The 21,455-nt window shown below is 37.8% G+C and overlaps 1 protein-coding gene across 1 annotated transcript in view; it reads left to right on the plus strand.

Annotated features, from left to right (window-relative positions):
• LMBRD1 (LMBR1 domain containing 1) overlaps positions 1-12,885 on the plus strand; it is a 75,426-nt gene extending 62,541 nt beyond the window's left edge. The window contains exons 15-16 of the mRNA XM_065835892.2: positions 11,608-11,699; positions 11,867-12,885. Of these exons, the coding sequence (XP_065691964.2) occupies positions 11,608-11,699; positions 11,867-11,986 (212 nt within the window). The 3' untranslated portion in view covers positions 11,987-12,885. The remainder of the gene's footprint in view (positions 1-11,607; positions 11,700-11,866) is intronic.
• The last annotated feature ends 8,570 nt before the right edge of the window (positions 12,886-21,455 follow it).

Here is a 21,455-nt window from a genome sequence, read left to right on the forward strand (position 1 = left end):
AACTGCCATTTGTAGTTTGTAATCTATCAGGCTGGGATCTCTTTTGCAAGGTGGTTCCCATGTATTTAAACTCGTCTTCAAATTTAGCAGGTAGGTGTTAGTCTTATTCCTGGTGGTTCATATAATTCCCCAAGGGGGATGGATTTTTCTCCTGCCTCCACCCATACTTCAAATAGATCATTTATCCACCTTTATTGCTGATGATTATTTTTAGACTTAAAGCAGTTTTAACTGTTTTGATATTTTGACAGATGCAATCATTCAATTCATATTTTGGCTGCCATATTTTTGTGGTTAAAAATAGAAACTCTTCTGTGGCAGAGTTTAGAACAGAACAATCTATCTTTCAAAATGAGATCACTTTGAGAAGGTTGTACAGATCTTTGTTTCTTGTAAACAGCTTCTTGTCTTGGCTACTATTTATTGGGAGAAGGATATAGTCACTGGCATTGACAAGCTCATTAGTCTTGACTTTTCTGGGAGAAAGTCAAATAGTCTGATTTCTTCAGACGTTGTGCTTAATTGTAGGAACTGGGGTTAGGCTGAAACTTCTTAAATTCCATCTATATTTGGTGTTTTTTGAGTACTTTGAGCACTTTGCATGATTTTTTTTTCCTAATTGGCTTTGATCAATGGAAACAATATAGCTGGTTTAACGCTATTGTACTGGTGTGCCTGAATGTAATTTGGCATGTGTAAATGATGGCTTTGGTTTGCCATTGTTAACATGTACTGTTGTGCTGAGTAGCTTTGAGTCATGTTCTTTTTCTAAAAGGAGAGTGGTGGAGAAGGTATTGATGTGCTGTCCTGTGCTAGCCTAGTGTAACTAGAAGATGGATGGATATTTCTTAAATGTGAACATTAATGTGATCAAAAAGGCCATAGTGGAGTTCTGTTAACGACAGATGCAGTCAGGCCATTGATGTGTTTTTATAAAGGAAAGAAAAATCTTTTGTAATGCTTCAACTTTTAAAAAAGAAAGTTGCGGTAGTGGAAATACTTCACTGTTTTATCCAGTTAATTTTGAAAAGTGGAAATGTAATGCTTGCCTTGGAATACTTGATGTGCTTAATACTTGATAATGAAAACTAATGAAAGTAACTGTTGTAGATGCTACTTGTATGCTCTGTGATCAGATAGCTTGTTACCAAGTAAAACATTTCAAAGATAGGAACTAGATTTTTAAATACAATTTCTCTCGTTTTTAAGGATACTGGGCACAGAGCAAAAATAAATGCGACTTCAAGTTAAGATAAAGGTTGGCTGAGCACTTGTAGGTTTTATTGACTTCTCTGGTACTATGGTTTTATTTTATGTAAACCATTGAACTGGAACTAAATGCAAATATTGATCTGTCTTCTCAGCACTTTCTTTTATTTAAACTGAATTAATACCAACATGTATTTTTCCTTAAACATAAAATAAACTATGACCTTTTAATGGCTGTGCTGATACATAACACTATAGCAATCTGCTCTGTTTTATTGAGTAATCAGAAATTGTAGATATGATCTCTACTTACTGTAACTAAGTCCTTTTTTTTCTTTCTGAGATGGTAGAAGAGACCTGATCTGATCTTGTTATGGCAACTAGTAGTCTCAAACTTCAACATTGTTAAAGCTTCAGGCTTTAATGAACAGTGTTTTCTATATGTTTCAAGCCAGCGTTAGTTTGAAAAGGACGATTTCACTTTCTGAAAAAAAAAAGCACAAGGCAATTAAAACACAAACTATTTACAGTTAAATATATACTTTAAAGGGGTTTAGCATTACATTGTTTGCTATCATGAAGCAAAGCTTGTTTCTATTTACTCCCTGTATGCAGGAGCTGAATGTGCTCTACACTGCCAGAGCACATGACAGCATAACTACATGGGACAGACAGAACAGAAGCCAAAGAGTAATAGAGCAGACTGCATCTTGTAACTCAGTGAAGTACCTTTTCTTAGTTACATTTAAACATCTTGCACAAAACACTTGTGTTCTGGTAAATATACTATGTTAAAAGCCTATTTTGGAGCAGAAAAAATATTTGTTATAGGCAAAACAAGCATTAGTTTTTAGTGTTCAATACAGTTGGGCAAACACCTAATTTGATTGTTGTTTTCTGGGACTCATGCCAGTTAAACTGTAGGGTCTGCAGTTCAGCGGAGCATGATGTCAAGCAAAGGGGTTCAGTTATGTGATTAAGATTCTTGCAGCTGGACTGATACTTTGAAAACTTGGGATAGGTTTAGCTAAACAGGTTAATGAGATTTAATGTAAATGAGCAATGACTCAGCTGCAAGCCTGCATACAAGACTTTTTCCAGCCTTAATTATAAGATCTGATTAACACTATCTGCCTCTTTCTAGATGAGAAAACTGTGAAAGTTGCTTTTTAAGCATCATTCACTTTAAATGCGTGACACACTATGAATCCCCTCGACTTGGATTCTTTCATTTCCTTAATTGGGGAAATGAGCTTTATTTGGGGCCTGTTAAATGCTGGGTACAGTCTTATCTGCTGGATGTTCTGCATAGACCTGTACTGACTCCAACTGCATGTATACTGGGGAAGAAACAAGGTGATCTCCATTTCCAAGGCTTTGAACTGAGCAGGACTTACTCTGCTGATTAGAACTGCCCCTTCTTCCAGGATTCTCTTGTCATCTGGAATTCAACAAGTGCAAGACCTCAGGCTGTATTTTAGCCCAAATAAAGACTAGATGTAGACATTACTCAAGCTGGAAAGGAACCAAAGTGTGAATGCCAAAACAGGAGCATACTCTGTTTTTCTTTCAGAGAAATCCAGGAGATATCCATGTGAAAGCACAAGCAAGTTGTTCAGAACCTTTGGTATTAGTAATTTGTATTGAGTATCTTACGACCATGGATTACTACTTCCAAATAGCTGTTCTAAATGAATTAATTTACAAAGTTATAGAATATGTCACAAAAAGCCTAAAGAACTATTTTAGTGAGAACTTCATAAATGTTCCTGTTACTTGACTGAATGATCTTACTAGTACTTTACCCTGAATCTCTACATACTTAACACTATCAAAGTTTTCTATAATCATGAGGACTCAATATAAATAAGCACAATGGTGCATGTTTGACTCCAAACAACCCTGTTTACATCCCACCACTATGAACACATATGAGCTGCTCTGAACTACCTCTTCTTTCTCCGAGTGATCACAATTGGACAGAAGCTTCTTTTGCTAAATACTCTGAAATGTTAAATGGAGTTTAGCAGTAAAGCAATTGCATAATATCTTCTCGGATCAACATCCTGGTTCTATTTCCTGCTGGATTTAAGCCTAATGGTAAAGTGAGATGTTCTGATATTATCAGTACTTTGAAATAAGAGTTGAAGTTCCTTAAAAAGGGTTGAGGGTATGCACCCATTCTTAAAACAAGTAAATTAACCTAGTGTAAGTACTGTTTTAAGTAAGAAACCTACCAACGCTTTGTCTACAAAGTGATCCATTTAATATAGGCAGTTCTTACTACAAGAAGGTATCATATTTGGCCTCTCTGTAAACAGCAGTGCCACCAAATATTTTCATTACTGGAAAGGACATGACAAAAATGCAGTTAACATTGATTGTCTAGTGGTGTAAGGTAGTTGCAAGAAGTCTGAACTAGTACAAGCCGAACCTTGTTCTATGCTGATGCTGGAAAACGTGGTGGGTATCTATTTAGAAGTGAAATACAGAGAACACTTTTTCTCTCTGCAGCCTCATCCAATGTTTTGTCTCTTCCTTGTAGAAAAAGGACATGACCTCTGTTTGGAATTAACATGACTTCAGATTTATTCATTGGTTACAGTGGTCCCTTTTTCACTGTACACATGGCCTTGTAACATTAGTGTTTTCTTCACTTGAAGGTATTTAATAGACATTAAAATCAAGTCATACTTTAAACCTATGAAAAATGAGATTAACAGGTTTAGCACTTTGAATCTCATTAAATGGTTTTCCTCTCGACTGCTAATACATGCAAATCTTGGCACCCTCTCAGATTCTCTGTAACCAAACTAAAATAGAAACCTTATAGCTGGGTGCAGTTTTCAATTATAATGTCATAGCTGTGCTAGGATGAACTCCAAATCTGAAATAGCAAGAAGAGGACTGATAGGCCCTTTGAATGTATAAAGGAAAGTGGTGAGAACTCTTGCCCAACTCTTGCCTGCATTTGGTTAAAGCTTGGTTGCGTTTGCTTCTTTGTAAGATCTTATACCCTGTTTCTGCAACTAAATCCTACATTTCCTGTTTGTGCATGATACTTTTTTTAAAGTTGACTGTTGGAAAAAATTATGTGACCCATATCACTCAATGTGAGTTTTTTCTCATTATTTAGCATTCAAAAACTTTGACTAGTGACTTCTTCTCCTTTCAGCACAAAATCTTGGAGGATATTACTGGAAGCCTCCTTATGCTATGAAGTCCTGATAGCACTGATGGGACTTGCAGATTCTTGAACTATTTTATGTAGACATTCATAGTGTGTAATTACCATCAAGTTGTATGATAGCTGCAGTAGTTAATGTACTGCAGAGAAACTGCAAATAGCTATTGTTTTTCCAGACTTTAACTTTTGTTACAAAATCAGATCTGACTAAACAGACTGATTCACATTGATTGTATCACTTTCTGGCTCTCTAAGTTTATATCTGGTTTGGTTTGATTTGCAGACTTGTAACATGAGATATCAGATGTAACTAATCTGTAGCTTCAGTCACTGAAAAAAAAAAAAACGCAGTTTGTCTTCTAAATGATACCTTGTCCCCAGTAGTTTCTCCAAGTTCCTGGTTTCTCCAAGTCCCTGGTTTCTAAGTTTGTGGCTCCTCAGCCTGCTAAATCTTTTGCTTTGACAGGATTTGATTCCAAACCTACTGAGCATCTCTTGTTGAGTAAGGTAGGTTCTTGGACTAGATTTATCCAGCTAGACTTTTGGTTTCTACAGGTCTCTATTAGGTGCAATTTCACTTTCAGCTAAGCCAAAACCAAACCAATGACAAAAAAAAAAGACACAAACTATTAAAACAAACAAAAAAACCAAACCACCAGACAATTGGGATGAAACAGCAGGCAGCTTTTTGTGCTTGCATGTTAGACCTATATTTAAAAATACTGTAGATAGCTGCAAACTATTGAACATCTGAGCGCTTTGGTAGTCAGGCTTCTGTAGCGCACTGTGGTACTTCAAAGTGCTCTCTGATTGAAATATTGGAAGCTTAGTGATTCATGTCTCTTTAAATGGGGAGCTATTTGAGCTACACACAACCAGTTGGGAAATGTTTTCAGATTCTTGATGTATGTGAATGCACCCATTCTGGTACTATGTTTTCCAACATGCTTTTCAATCTTGACAAGGAATCAAAGGGATAAATTTGTTGCAGTTAATCTTGAGGCAAGTACTTGTAAATCTCTGTAATGCTTGTGTTATTGTGAAAGCTGAAAGAACAACTGATCAAAAGTTTAAGTAATTTCTGGAAAAAGTTGGCTGAGGGAAAGAAGAAACTGGAATGGGATGCCACAAACTAAAAATTGTTAAAGCTTTGTGTAGCAGATAAAGTTTGAGCTAGTAAAACCAAAGAAGTAGCAGCAGCAGAAGGGCTGGATTGTGAAATGAAAAACAGGCTCAACACCTGAATGAGGCTATTATTAATTTTGTGTGTGTCTATATGTGTGTATATGTGTATATATATATACACACACATATCACAGCAGAGAAGAACATGTAAAAAGTAGGAATAGTGCTCAAATGGAATATGTGGAAAAACTCTGTTGTAGAAACTGCTGAGTAACAGACAACTAAGTACATAGTCCTTTTTTACCTGTTTAGCTACAGGAAAATTTAAAAAATAGTGCATTTGTGGCTGAGGAGAGCTGTTGCTGCCACTTCATGAATCTGTTTCCAGAGAAACCTGTGAAAGTGGTACCTGAAATACAGTCTTCAGGACTTCAGCTTCTGCAGTAGTTTGAGTGACCTTAAGACTTAGAGAAATATGCATGAAGATGTTACGTTGCAAGACTATAGGTACAAAAGCAAAGGGGAAACTTGTAGTTACGAAGCTTTTGGTATAGCTGCTAATATATGAAGGTTCATGAAGCTTATTTTGTCTTGTCCATCTGTACGCTTTGATCAGTGACCAAAGCCAAAACAATAAGTACGTCTGTGTGCTGTCTTTTGAGGTTTCAATCTTTAACAGAGTGTTTATTTCTAAATTTTATTACTTCTTATTTCTACTTTTTTGTGTGTTGTTTTTTTTTTATTTTTAATAAATGGGGAAAACAGTACATCTGTCTCAGAATTGCTTGCAGTACCATAGCGCTTCTTTCTTTGAATGGCCAAAAGGGATTCTGATCACTCAATGGGTAGTTGTGCTAAAAGTTTAAGTGTCACTGTTTCCCAAGAGAAAATAATTGGACATTACACAGTGAATATGGAATACAACTGTGTGGGTTTTACACTTGGTCACTTTGTTTCTTACTTAGTTGAAGTGCCATAGCTTTTTGTGGGCCATTAACTTCCTCTTACAGTTTCTTTGTATGGGCAAAGTTACTTAACTTTTTTGATCAGTTTGATTACTATAAATTGACTATAACTGTTTGCTTGATTTTCATAGTGAAATGTTGAAGTGCAAGACAAAATAAAAAAATATAGAATTTGTTTTATATAGCCACATGTAGCCAGTTCATGGGTCTTACACATTTCCTAGTCTTTCATAAGTGGTTTGAGTTGCAACACACTTTTCTCCAATATGAGATATCCAATTAAGAAGTTCCTTTTGGTTTGGAATTTGAGGAAGCATTGTGTGTGGTGCTGTAAAGAAAATGTTGCTGTTATAAAAGTAATGAGGCTCTGTGAGAGTCCATGGTTTCACTTAGCAAGTTGCTAAAGGGGCATACGTATCTGGGAATCATTCTACCACCCAGCAGAACACTTGCTATCTTAAATCTTTCCAATAAAATAATCCAGAGGCTGCTTCTTCTACTGCTGTTGCTTAGTTTCTGATAAGTAAAGGCATGTTTCTCTGAGGCTGTTTTTGAGCCCGAAATCTTCGTACTGTACCTGCTCAGTTCATAGGAATCCTAGTGGTTTTTTTTAAATTGTTTGAAATACTAATACACTGTGGCAGAGAAAAACATTAATATTGATACTGTTTGTAGGTGCCAAGAAAACATTTTTTAGAAGGTGTCTGAGTGGTCTGTCCAGCTGTGTTCCTTGAGTTACAGCATCCAAAGCCAACTGTTCTTGCTCTGGTTGTTTGTTCTGTTTGTCAAAATGCTTTCTAGCTTTGTTGCAGGAAAGCAATGGCAAGAAAATGTGAACACCTCTAAAAACTATTTAGAGGCAGTTGACTTGTTTTCTCGTAATGTAGAACTGACTTGACCTGTAAGAATGTTGTTTGTTCTGTGATATAAGGTGCTGCTTGTCTTAAGTCACATAAAGTGCACAGGAATTGCAGTAAATAGTAAAACAGTGTCATCGTATCTCAGTAGCACAATGAGAAACAGTATCTGGAAATCAACAAAAGCCTAGAATGTGTTTAAGATGTCACAGCTGTTAAAGTGCTGTTACAGCTGGGGTACCAGAAGCATATGTTAACCGTCATCCCATATAAATGTTCCTATCCAAGTCAGATGATGTAAGCTGTGGGTAGGGGCACAGGCCGGATGTAGGCCCAGAAGTCAAGTCTGTACGTCGGAAATGCAGGTTTGCCCTTAATTACACTGTCCCAGGGGAAGTCTCAGACCTTTTGTAACTTGATGTGTAACTTAAGTTCAGAAACACATCAAACCCATTCTTGAAGCTACAGTTGCAAGTTGGACTGCAAGCAGCACCTGCTGTTTGCAACGTAACTTCTGAATAATTGGTAGCAGGGCCATATGAAACACTAAGTGATCTTGGATACCTGAAGCCATGCTTTCACTGCTCTTAGGATTTGGAATATGCTATGCTTATACATTCTAGCACAGTAAAGCTGCAGGTTTTCATGTGGAAATAGTTTTGAGTGTATTTTAAGCAAAACTAGGTTATACTTGAAATTGGGCATGTAAATTTCATTTGTCTGGGGATGACATTCTTATTCGCAGTTTGGGTTTTTCATCTGCAATACCATGTTTAGTGTTAGGTGTGTCTGTGCTGACTCTATATCTACCTTCATGTAATGTGAAATGTAGTGATTTTGAGCACATGCAGGACCTCAAGAGGTAGTCTGGTCCAATGCCCCAGCAGGGTCAAGGACAGCAGGTTGCTCAGGTCCACTGAGTTGTGAATGTCTCCACAGATGTAGATTCTAAAACCTCTTTGGGCAGCCTGCTTCAGTGTTTAACTACACTGATGGTGAAGCTTCTCCTATTATCTAATAAGAATACTTCTTGCTGTAATTGTCATCTGCTGTCCTCTGTTGTGCAGGTCTAGGAAGAACCTTGCCCTGTGTTTTGTAGGTCCCCACTAGATGGCAGAGGTAGCAGTAAAACACACCTGCAAGCACCTTTACTCCAAGCTGAACAAACACATCTTCGTATTATGCTATGTGCTCTAACTGTTGCAGTGATCCTTGGCTGGACTTGCTCCAGTTTGTCAATGATTCTTTATTATTGAGGAGCCAAAATTGGCACTGTTGCAGATGCAGTTGCAGTCAGAGTAGAAGGAAGTGATCACTTCCCTGGACCTGTTGGCTGTATTCTTGATAGTGAAGCCTGGTATTTTGAATTGCAAATGAACACTGTTAGCTACATGTTCAGTTTCTCTACTGGGACATGAGGTCACTTTCTGCAAAGTTATTTTATCTGGTCAACTATTACAAGGGGCCTGGAAAAATAGGGTCCGTAGTGTGTTGGGCCCCCATATCTCCCTGGTTCAGTCTACAGATTTCCAGAGGATGTAATCTGTTTCATTGTCTAGCTGATTAATGAAGAGGTAAAACAAGTGCACACCTCAGCATTGACTCCCAAAGAGTGCTAATGCTTTTAAATTGTGGTGTTCACAATTCATAATTCTTCCCTAAGAAACTAGTTGCTTCTATGTGCTTTTGTGAAAGCTCATTGTATTTTAAGGTGCAGAAAAGACAGACTGCATTATCTATGAATAAGCTCTTATAATTTGAGTTTTCAGTGTATAAAATGACTTTGTTTATCGACAGATTTGTTTATCCTTTTAACTGATCTTAAACTAGCTAATTGACTTCTTGGGAGAAGTCTTAACAAGTATAACTACATTGAGCCTAAGGGTTTTCTAATTCACCAGAATGAAAAACTTCATCAGTGGACTTGAAGTAAAAGATAACGGACTCTTCAGGTAGTTGTGGCTATTAGCACTTGCCATTGCTTAAAAAAATTTAGTCTTGAGTCCTGACTGTTTGCCTTTGTTTGGTCAGCACTGTATATTGTGCTGTATTCCTGAAAGGGTGGCAGTTTTCTGTCGGAGGCTTGGTATCTTTCCATGTACACTTGTGTTCCAAATGTCAGTATTATTCACAGTCATTCTGGATAATAAGTAGTTACCTTACTTCAGGTTATTGGTTATAACTTAATCTAAATTATGATATATGTAGGAATAAGTTGATTAAAAATGTCATTGTCAACCTGTTTTGTAGTATCTTTGTTCAGAAGGAATAACTAAAATTGAAATTAACTTGTGACACATTCCATAGAAATGTTTTCTCAAGGTCAAACTGCTCTGAAATATTTACCATCATCTATTTAATGCAATTACTGTTGAGAGCCATTTGAAAAACTTTTAGCTGTGTTTTAATTCAAGTAACCAGCTGGAAAGCTGCAGATGGTGTTGACAATACTATCTGCAATTATGAAGCATCTTCACTTTACCAGCATTTTTTACTTTATTGTAAACATCACCTTTTCTATGGACATGACATGCTAGCAAATAATGGAATGATTTGTGAGTAGTGTGCTACTTTACAATTTTTTTTTCCCCCTTTTGTAGGGTAAGTACTATTGACTGGTGATAACAGGAGTGGGGAGGGGAAGTCAGTTTTCTCTGCATATCTGAGATCTAGTCTGGAAAACCAGGAAGGATTAGTTCAGCCAAATTCCTTCCTTGTGCTTTCATTCTGTGTGTGTTAGTGGAGAAGCATGCCTTCTCTGATTAAGCTGTTTTGCACTTAATTATTTGCATGATGTGCCTATTTTTGTGTTATATCCCTTGTGTGTAGGAGTTGTGAAATCCTAGTTTAACTTTTTTTTTGTCTGCTGATACTGTGTAATAGATTTCAGAAATCAGTCTGCTGCATGAAGTAGTATTTAACTTAGTATTTTAAGTTATTATGTAAGTTTTATCAAGTCATTGGAGAACTGTTGAAGGAGTGGAGTTGTTTCTCTGTCTAGAATGATTATATCTAAATAGTGTAGGGATTTGGTTTGAAGAGTTTGTCTTGACAAGGTTAAGCAGTAGACCTTCCTGAAAAAGACCTGACCTTAACTCCATACTCTTCTCTCCCCAGGAAACATGGAGTATGTGGTGTAGTTAAAGCAGCTTGTTATCTAATGGTGAAGTTGAATGTTTGAATAAAATACTTTCAGAAAGTGGTGGTTGTCAGCTTGCTGGCTTGTTAGATGGCATGCCAAAAGTTGCAGTATCTAAGCAGCGTATCACTTGCAGCTTTAAGAGGTGGGAAATCTGTACCTAGGGGTTATTTCCAAACCTGGGGTCACAACTGAGAGAACAGGCAAATTCTGGGTTGCTTACTTTTTATGGTGTTCACATTGTTTAGATACCAATTTCTACTCTGAAATGGGCTTTAGGAGAGGTTTGAAGCACAGTAAATGAGAAAAGAGGAGATCACATTATACCTTAGCATGAACTCCATGCACCCCTCCTTGCACTGGAGAGATTTGGCAACTGACTCATGTGTCCTCCTGGCTGCCCTCTGGCAGGGCCTCCTGCCTGTTACAGCCTCTGGGTCCCATACAAGCCTGTCTGCTTCCTTAAAAATGCCTTGACAATTTGATTATTAATTCTGTTACAATCTGCCACTTTGTAATGGAGACAAATACTTAAGTAATATTTTTAGATGTGGCTGTATTTATGGTGTTACAGAAGGAGTAAGATTTAACCAGTGCTGTCGGATCTTGGGTAGAAAAAGGCCCTCTGCTCTCTGGGTCACAAGTCTAGTATATGTTGGGGATTTTTTGTTTTTTGCTTATATGATTCAATGCTATACTTTAATTTTTAAAAGTTTTAAGCAATCCTGGTAGAGAGACATTTTTCTCGAAGAACTGAAATGTGTTTTTTAGTATAGAATCTGCTTCTTAATCTCCTTATGCCTGAAGTTCATCTAAAAACGGAAGTAACTAGGATCTGTAAGATTAGGCGATAACTGATGCATCTATAGCGGAAACTGTACCCGATAGTAATGGGGTTACCTGTGTAACTCTTAGCTTAGTGTTACTTGTGTACACATTTACTCACCCATGAAAACAAATACTCCTGTTGTATACCTTCTTGGTAGAGGAGAGTAGATTTGATTTAATGGAGTGTAATTGTACTTCAGAGCTGAATACTCTCCAAAACTACTGAATTATTATCTTATGAATTGGAATCAGCTGTTTTTGTTCTGTGTTAATCAGTGCTATTTGCTTTCCTTTTAGATCAGTGTATTGTTACTCGGACGTACCTCTTTCTTCATAAATTTTGGTTCTTCAGTGCTGCCTATTACTTTGGGAACTGGGCATTCATTGCAGTAAGTACTTTGCTTATAGAGACAGCTGAATCAAGTTGGGTAATCTACAGTAGTTGTCATTGAATCATTTGCATCACCGCACTGCCATTCAGTTTTATATATATTTTGCCCTTGTATGCTCTTTACTTGAATAACAGTAACTTTTACTACTTATTTTAAATTTGCAGGTCTTTTTAATTGGATTAATTGTTTCATGCTGCAAAGGCAAGAAATCAGTCATTGAAGGTGAAGTGGATGAAGATGATTCAGACATGAGCGATGATGAACTGTCTGTTTATTACCGTTGATAACCTTTTGCCTTCAAGATGAAAAACATTATTTAAAGTTATGTTGAAAGTCATAACCATGTGGAAATTATATGGATATAAGCATCCTTGCACCTGTAAAAATAGAGGAAATAAGTGTACTCACTTAAAGGGGTAGAAAAATGAGTATCACTTTGAGTATCACTGTTATATCAGAACAAATATTGAAGCTGGCTTTGAATAATATATTAAAAAATGGTTTATCATTAAATTTGTATGTAACTGTCTGATGTATAATTTGATGAATTACTGTAACAATTTCATGATACTTTTCTGTTAACTTAGGTTTTCTTAACTACTTTCATGCCTAACTTGTAGAACTCTTTTATTCAAACTCATAAATAGAACTAGCTAAAATCCAGCAAAACAGCTGGTGGAAACATTGCTGTAAAGATTTGGATGAGGTTTAGACTTTCAGAAGGATGTGACTTTTGCATTACTTTTGCTGACATTTCTGGATTTCCTTTATGAAGCTATAGTTAAAAAGAGACTGTCCTTAAAGTATGCCAAAAACATGTACTTGAGTGGTAAGTTCCTGGTCTGTGAAGGATAAGTCATTTTCTTACTGTTATCCCCACTGAGTTACCATGGGAATCCCTGGTAACTATGAGGTGGATTTTGCTCTATGAAAGGAAATAATTATTGTAAATGACCATATTCAGCATTGTCACAGTGTTTCAGTTCAGTTCAGTTGTGAAACTGCCAGGTGCCTGACTTAGTAATAATCAACAGAATAAGGAAGATGTGATTAATTTTTAACTTATTTCTCTCTTTAATGCAAATTGTCTTGTTTGAAGTTTTCTTTCAATATTTAAATGTTGTCAACTTGTTTACAAGTCAATATGTTTATATAAACAGAGTTCATAAATATTTTTGTCATTCCTCTTGTCCTTGTCATGTTATTTAAACTTCTAATGATGCCTGAGGGAAATTATAGTCCATACAAGCACATGGAAATGTGATTTAGGTAAACTTCTAGTAAGAGTAATTGTTGAATAACCATTGAAATTTAGCGGAATTATTAATGTCCTGATTACATGTTGGCAAACTCTTAAAACTGACAGGTTTCAGTTATTTCAAAACCAGTCTTCCTCTTCTTGCAGTATTTCAGAACAGTGAGCTCTCAGGAACTTCTAGATTTTAATTTAGTTTCAGTATTTCAGGAGGTCTTAAGTGAGTTGCTTAGTTAATGCATGAACACAGGGAACTGGTGTTTGGACTCTTACAGGAACAAACAAAATAAAGTATTTTAACCAGTCTTCTGTGCCAACTGCTCTACTAATATGCATGTTTATGTGGCAATCTGGAAGAATCCCTGATGTTGTAGCTTGATCATAAGCTGCTAGTATGCAGTCAAGTCTGCTCAACTAATAGCAATCCATCTGTTTTGCTACCAACGAGACATTTGAAAGGACAAATATATTCAAACACTGATGATAGGTACAGAAACTTGACCAGGCAGTCTGAGCTCCCTTTGACTAGAATTAGCTAAACACTATTTAAATATGACCACTGGGGAAACTTGCAAGTGATTATTTATAAGGAGTTCAAGTAACTAAAATGGAAGGTAGAACCTGATGTTGACTGGCAACCGTATCCAGGGAACATCAAGAAGTTAGTGGATGCTTATTTGTGGACGCCTTGGTGGAAAACTTACATGAGCTAATTTAAATAAAGTTACCTGCTCAGATGTTCTCCTTTTTTGTGAGTTTTGTTCATATTTCAGCTTCAGCTTTAACCAGTGATAATTATCACTTCCTTCTTTGTCTGCATCATGTACAGACTTGTTTGTTAATCTTTCTGGGTGTAAGGTTGAGCTGCAATACCCAGTTTTGCAGAGTTATATCCATTTCATCTTGCTGGGGAGATTCCTGCTTGTGTGAGGAAGATTGGCAGACAGGTGTTGGTTTCATGCCATGTAGCTGCTGTTGCATGCAGACTTAAGGATACCTGGCCAGTCTCTAGGTAGATGTTGGTTTAGATCTCCCCTGTTTCCAGACTTTTCTTCATTTCCAGGTTCTTCTCAATCAAGTCCTGTTTCCTGTCCAAGTGGTCTATATGCAGAAATACAATGATCTGCCTTTGAATTGGTGGCAGCTTCTCTCTTTAATTGGAGGATTCAGTAAGTACCACTTTTTAAAATCCAGTTGTTAACCAGATTTACAACCAGCCCATTGCTAGTTGCAGCTAGCAAGAAGCAAGGTTCTGCCTGAGAGCTCAAAAGTTGTTTCAGACACTTGCTGTCACCCACTGTCATATAAGCAGTAAATAACTGTCAGTATTTATAATCAGAGTTATTCTTCACCTGCCACATCCTCACTAAAGTTTCTCAGGAGTTCAATGAACCATTTGACTGACAAGGTTTTAAAAAATTTTTGGATGCATTAATGTAATTGTAATGAATATACATTCAAGAATTCATCTCTATTGAATGCTTCATCTGATAGAAACTTGACGTTTTTAACTATTGTGCCTTTAAAATGAACTAGAGGTGTGTTTGAAGTTTGTGATGAACTCACCAACTGGATTTATACATCCAGTATCACCCAGCAAAGAAAAACAGTGGTGAAATTTAAGATAGCACTAGCTTAAAATATTTGTTTTTGATCAATACTTGCAGGAACTTCAAGAAACGGAACTTCCAGTATATTCTTTTGCAGTTGGCTCTTGTGCTCTCCTCAATAAAGTACTTGCAAGTAAAACAACTGATTACTTTTCTTCCACAAAGTTATCTCTGCTATGGCCGCACTTGCGGTATGACTGAAGGAGTTCACTCATTTAGCTGTTGGCTATGAAATGATAGTCCAGAGTTTTCTACAGGTTTTGGAGCCAACTCAAACTTTCCAGTGATGTTGTAACATAGCATTCTACCTTGTAAGAAAACATCTAGCATCTTCAACTGAGTTTTCACAGATTCCTATTTTCTGGACTGAAGTAACTTAAAAAGGCATCAGTGTAATTTTACTGCTTTGATTATATGAATGATATTCCAAATTCATCTCCAGTGTGAGCTTCCAAAACTTCCGAATAGGTGTAGTGCTATTGCCAGACCTGGCTTAAGTTAGGTTTTTTTGGTTTTATTGTACTTTTCTAATCAGCTTCTACTGTGTTGGAAGCTCATGAACATGTAGAAACTGGTGAGCCTTAAATCATGCTGACACATCAAGCATGAACTGTGGTCACCAGGAATATGTGTAATAAAATTCAGCAGCAACATGTTAAATGGGTCCTCATCTTGCTGCTTGTTCTATAGTGATTGGTAGCTTATCTGGAGTTGCAATTCATAAATACGATAAAGCCGATAATAGTCTGTTTTGTTTCTTAGTTGAAAGCTGACAATATGCTGCAGATTTCCTGCTGATTCTCAGAAATTAAAAGCTTTTCCTGGTGAAGAGTGCAAAGAAACATCTGCTACCTTTTTGTATTTTCTGTTTTGAGTTAAGGAAAAGATTTCAGAGTGGACTTGAGATTTTGCACTGAAAACAGTTGTCTGCTTACGCAGAGGGTACCTGTACTGGAGTCGTGCCATCTAGATCAGATAATGTGACAATTTAAGCTAGAAACTAATGAACCCTTTCAATATTCATATTTTGCTTCTGAATGATCTGTTTAGACATAACTGTTCAGATGTCTTCTACTGATTAGAAACTGTGTTTCTTGGCTTCACAGCTGTTTCATTTGACATTCTCAACACAAGTTCCCGAAGTGGACAGTGGCCTTTGACAGCATTTTTGAAAACCATTACCCCCTTGGAAAAACTTATGTGGTTCAACCTGAAATACTGGTAACTGCTGATGTTCAGGGCAGAGTTACAGTTGAAGTGTTTAAGAAAACAGATGAAGTGTAGAAGGTAACTTGTCTCTAAGGGGACAGTCAACCCTTTCTGAGAGCATCGAAACAGGTCTGGGTACAGAGAGGGAAATCAAGCGTGGCTTGTGAGATTAAACACAGAAAAAAGATTCATCCCTTTCTAAAATCATTTGAAATAATTTGAAATACTCCAGCTGTAATGTTTTTCATGCTCTTAGGTTGAAGATTGTAGTTCATATTGATAATGCATCTGATGTTAGTGTAGATGTGTTCTCTTGAAACCTTCTGTAAAGTCAGCTTTTTTGCAGACAAAGCAAAGAAATGAAACTGAGAATCTTTTTTTCTTGTAAATGTGTATTTTGACTATACTTCTCAAAAGAAATAAAAGCCTTGTTTTGGTTCTGTTAAGATATAATTTTCTTTTAGTAGTTTAAATTTTAAAACAAATTCTGCATCTGAATAACGACTCTTGCCAATTCTGGATAATTAATTGAATTGGAAATTCTGGTGTTCTTGACCAGCTTTGGTAAAATGTGGTTGTTAAAAAATTATCTGGAAGTTGGACTAATTTTAACATCTTCCTATTCAGAGAGATTGCATGAGTGATTGCATTTCAATCAAATTTATAGCTATAAAGAGGATTCCTTTATTGAAATAAACAGGCTATTTCAGCATATTTGTAGCTTTCTTCCAGATTCACCTCTAGGAAGAGGGTGATATACTTAGGGAGTCAGACAGAAAAATTTTGGTTTCTGAAGGGCTGATCTTAGCAGATCTGTGTGACTTAACTCTAAGTTTGCTTATTGTCCTGTGTTTACCATCCAGAAGGACGTGGAGCCTTTCCTTAAAACAGCTGATTAGTGTTGATTTTTCTTTTTGCTTGTTATAAACATACCTGTCTTTTTTCCCCCCAGGGAAAATATGCAGACTGTCTGTAAAGCATACAACTTTACTTTTTTTTGAGCAATTTTGAAGAATGATGTCAAAATCCTTACTGTGAGAATCCAAATATCTTGTATAAAGATAACTGTAAGAACATTCAAAGCAAACATGAAGCTGAATATGCACATGGTTGCTACTGAAAGTCAAGTCTGAATGCAGAGCTTTTCACTAGAATCCTTTGAGAAAGTAAAATATAGATTGATTTAATAGCACCTCTGCTTCTGCGAAGCTGCTTAAGCATAAATCATGATGTTACTGTGACCTGTAGAGAGTTTGAAAATTCTCCCACATGTGCTAAGTGTATCACTTCAACTGAGAGTACTTCAGAGGTAGGACAGCAAGAAGGACTTTTATTAATGTGAATATATTATATCCCCCACCCCTCAAAAAAAAGCCACAAAACCCACAAAACACCAAAACTTTCAACTTATGAACTTATTACCCTATAAAGCATTTGGAGGAAAGTCCTGGGACTGAAGTATTAAGTTCTGACATTTCATGTGTAATTTGAAGATATCACTTAGGTCCTAAACTTCTCTGAGTTGTACTTGGTCTTCTTGACTTCTAAGTTAGAACAATGCAAATCTGAATCCTTGCTGGCTGCTGACTTTATATCCTTTGCAAATAACAAAGTTCAAGGTGGTGGTGGCTGGTATATCTGATTTTCATGGAATATTCTTTTGCAGTGGGTCAGTGAAAAAAAACTTCAATTTATGATAAAAATATTTTATATGTTTTGAGGTGCGTAGTCCTGAATGTATAACAGCTTCTTATTTGAACCTGAAAGTTAAGTCTATGACAATGGAGATCTTTTTATTGCATGGTGGGGGGAAACAACACAATTACAAAACATGAACTCCAGAGGAATCCTCATTTTCACAACTGTGAAGCAGGTACTTTTTTTTTCTGCAGAATTAGATCTCAAAAGCAATAACAATTTTATTAGTATCACTGACTAGCAAGATATGTTGTGCAGCCACTGATAAGAGGATTATTTTAGGATAGGATTTTCAAACATGAGGGGTGCAGCTCACTGAACTTCTGGGAGTTCAGGTCCTGGGTAAAGTGGAATATGCTGCTTTGTGGTTGAAAAACTTGAGAAAAACAAACTGTTTTCCTTCCCAGGTTGTGAAGTAATTAAAAAAAAAAATCCTTTTAATGAATGGAGTTGAACATTTCAGCAGTTTTTTCTGTATGTGAAAATACATTGCTGAAAAATTAATACTTGGCTAACACAACTATTGTAGAACGATTTTCAGACTTAACCTAGTCATTGTCCCTGATTCTGACAGGGGGCAGAAGGGTACTGCCAGGAGCTGGATTGCATCTTCCCTGAACTAGCTTTGCGCATGAAATTAGGAAACTTAATGGTGGAATGATGGAGAGAATTTTTTTTATAGCTACTATTTTTACCATGTGGCTCTTATCCCTGTGCTATTTAAAGCCTGTCCAAATGCTACCTGGCAATATACTGCAAGGTGCTGACATCTCTAGGACAAGTATGTGTGTGAAGAAGCAATTTTTCGTAGACATGTAAAACAGGACAGGAAAGACTCTTTGTGTGCTAGATTCACAGAAGAACATACATCGTGCACCATAGAGCGCAACACTATGTGAGTTTTAGACAATCTGGTATCTGCAAGTTAGATGCTGCTTTACGCTAGGCCAATTCTCATTGTGGGGAGAGTTAATGCTACAAGATGTTGTATGGAAAATCAGGTGGCTAAGAAAGGAGCTTGCCAGTTCCAGGTGCACAGGACCTAAACATGGTCAGTAGGTTCTTAAGTTTTGATCTATAAAGAAGTTTTCATTGCTGCCAGGGGATCAGATATCTCTGCTACATCAGTGGAAATAAACGGGCTACAGATGTTGTCTGTCTGTACTTCTGTGAAGCCTTTGACTTGGTCCCCCATGACATCCTGCTCTCCAGGTTGGAGAGGTATGGATTTGATGATGGACTGTTTGGTGGGTGAGGAATAGACTGGATGGTCACATCCAGAGAGTAGCGGTCAATGGCATGATGTCTGGATGGACACCAGTGATAAGCAATGTCTGTCAGGGATCCATACTGGGACCAGTACTGTTGAATAGCTTCATCAATGACATAGACAGTGGGATCAAGTGCACCCTCTGCAAGCTTGCAGGTGACCCTAAGCTGAGTGGTGTGGTTGACAGGCCTGAGGGAAGGGACCTGGACAAACTTGAAGTAGGCCTGTGTGAACCTTGATGAGGTTCAACAAGGCCAAGTGCAAGGTCGTGCACCTGGATTAGTGCAACAGATGGTACCAATACAGGCTGGGAGAGGAAGGGATAAAGAGCAGCCCTGTGGAAAAGGGCTTGGGGGTACTGGTGGATGAAAAATGGGATTTGAGCCAACATTTTGTGCTCACAGCCAAGAAAGCCAACTATATCCTGGGCTGCATGAAAAGAAGCATGGCCAGCAGGTTGAGGGAGGTGATTCTGTCCCTCCACTGTGGTGAGACCCCACCTGGAGTCCTGTGTCCAGTTCTGGAGCCTTCAGTACAGGAAGGTCATGAAGTTTTTGGAGAGGGTCCAGGGGAGGCCACAAAAATAATCAGAGGGCTGGAACAGCTCTGCTAGGACAGGCTGAGAGAGTTGGGGATGTTCTGCCTGGAGAAGGCTCTGGGGAGACCTTATTGCAGCCTTGCAATATTAGAGAGCTTATGAAAAAGGTGGGAAGAGATGTTTTAGCAATAGGTCTGTAGCAATAGGGCAGTGGTTTTAAACTAAGAGAAGGAAGATTCAGACTAGATATTAAGAATTTTTTTTACAATGAGGGTAGTGAAACACTGGAACAGGTTGGTCTGAGAGGTGGTAGATGCCCATCCATGGAAACATTCATGTGAAGTTGTATGGGACAGTGAGGAGCTTAATCTAGTTAAAGATGTCCCTGCTCATTGCAGGGGGGTTGGACTAGATGATTTTTTAAAGGACCTTTCCAACACAAACCATTATATGATTGTCTTCATGGAATCACGCTCTTGAGTTAGAACTCAAGAGCGCTATTGCCTTTTTGGGAATGTAGCTTTGCATCTTCCATAGATGAGAGATGTACATTTGGTGCAAGCTAGATGGGGGCTGAACCTACATTTGTAGACCAGGCACTTGAGTTGTTTTGCATTCTTGGTGAAGGCTGATTAAAAGATGTGGGCAGAATTTAGCCTGAGCAAGGCCTATCTATATATCCTTAGCTATCGAATTTTAAACAGTCTAATCCTAGGTATTTAAAAACAAACTACTAATGCATGATTTGGCCTGCCAGGCTTCCTAGATATCTGTAATTAAGGTCCCTTGTATGTTCAGAGATGTCCTGCTTTGCAGATGTGGTTAACATCTGATTCGTACTGTTTGAAGTACAGCTGGGAGTACTCACTTCATGCAGTCGACCAGCTGGCTACAATACCTGCTCAGTCCTGGTAGGTCATGACACTACCCTCAATTTGAATGGACCAAACTTCTGGTTTCACATATGGAGAAGAATCCTCATCACCATGCTCTGTGGCAGAACTCTATAACCCTGCTGTTGTACCTGATGTATTGCAGACTTCTAAGCATCTGTTGACATCAAAAAGAGAAAAGCAGAACTAGCTGCCTTAGCCAATTGCTCTGTGGTGTGTCCACAAGCCAAGAGTGGTGGTGGTGTTCTGACCAGAGGGTGGTGTGCCTTGCTAGCAACAAATTATAATTTTTGTCATCTTGGAGGTATTCCAAGAGTAGCTAGATGGGTCCTCCAGGCTTGAAAAAAAGCTGCATTGTAACATAATCAGGCAAAAGAGCACTCATTCATTCCTCATCCTGCCATGTTGCCCTGCTGAACAAAGGATTTATCAAGCTGTGGAACTAGTGCTACTTGTGTGTGTGGAACCAGCATTGATGCACAAGACTTGCTGAGCAGAAACATGGTGCCAGATGTAAATGGTAGCAGTAGAAATTTGCACCCCACCAACAGGAATGCTTCCTTCTTTTTGAGATGAAACGTGTCTACTTTTTCTTCAGAAAAAGTAAAGATCAGCATCCTGACAAGCTGGTGTCCTCCTACAGTGAAGTGAGGAGCTGTTCTAATGCGGTTCAACTGTTTCCATGGATTTCCAGTGCAACTGCAGAAGTCATGTGAGGGTGGTTCTGTCTCATCCTCTTAGCTATGTGTGAACAGCCCCTGTTTTGACAGGCTTGCTTGATGTCTTTTCACAGTTCCCAGTAAGGCTCCCAGGTCCCCTGCCAAAGACACAGCGATAAGTACGTCATTCAGACTTGGCAAATCTGTGATTGGGCTGGATGAGTAATGTGGGGAAGCGCTGCTCTTTACGTATGTGAATTTGTGTCTTCGGGAATGTACTCTAAATAGAATTGTTTCCATATTAGTATCATATTTTAGGCTAGTGCCTGAACAAATCTTTGTAGCAGTGGCTCTGAGTTGTCTGATATGATGGGGATGTTGTCAACTGAAGAGCTCATCTCATAAAAATGCTATCCTATTGTTCCTGATAGTTACTTTTAATCTTACTCTGTTTCTGAAGGGCCTTCTATAGGTTTACCTGTTCATCCTAAATTAAACATAGGATTCAACTCATTGTTCCCCAAGGACAATTCTTTAGGCTTTGTGGCTTTGCCTTTGTGTTTCACCTTTTTTTTTCTTTTTTTTTAAGTGCCTTTTCAGGATTGTCATCTGGTCATGTGG

This window comes from Patagioenas fasciata, chromosome 3 (genome assembly GCF_037038585.1).
Source record: "Patagioenas fasciata isolate bPatFas1 chromosome 3, bPatFas1.hap1, whole genome shotgun sequence".
NCBI classification, from domain to species: domain Eukaryota; kingdom Metazoa; phylum Chordata; class Aves; order Columbiformes; family Columbidae; genus Patagioenas; species Patagioenas fasciata.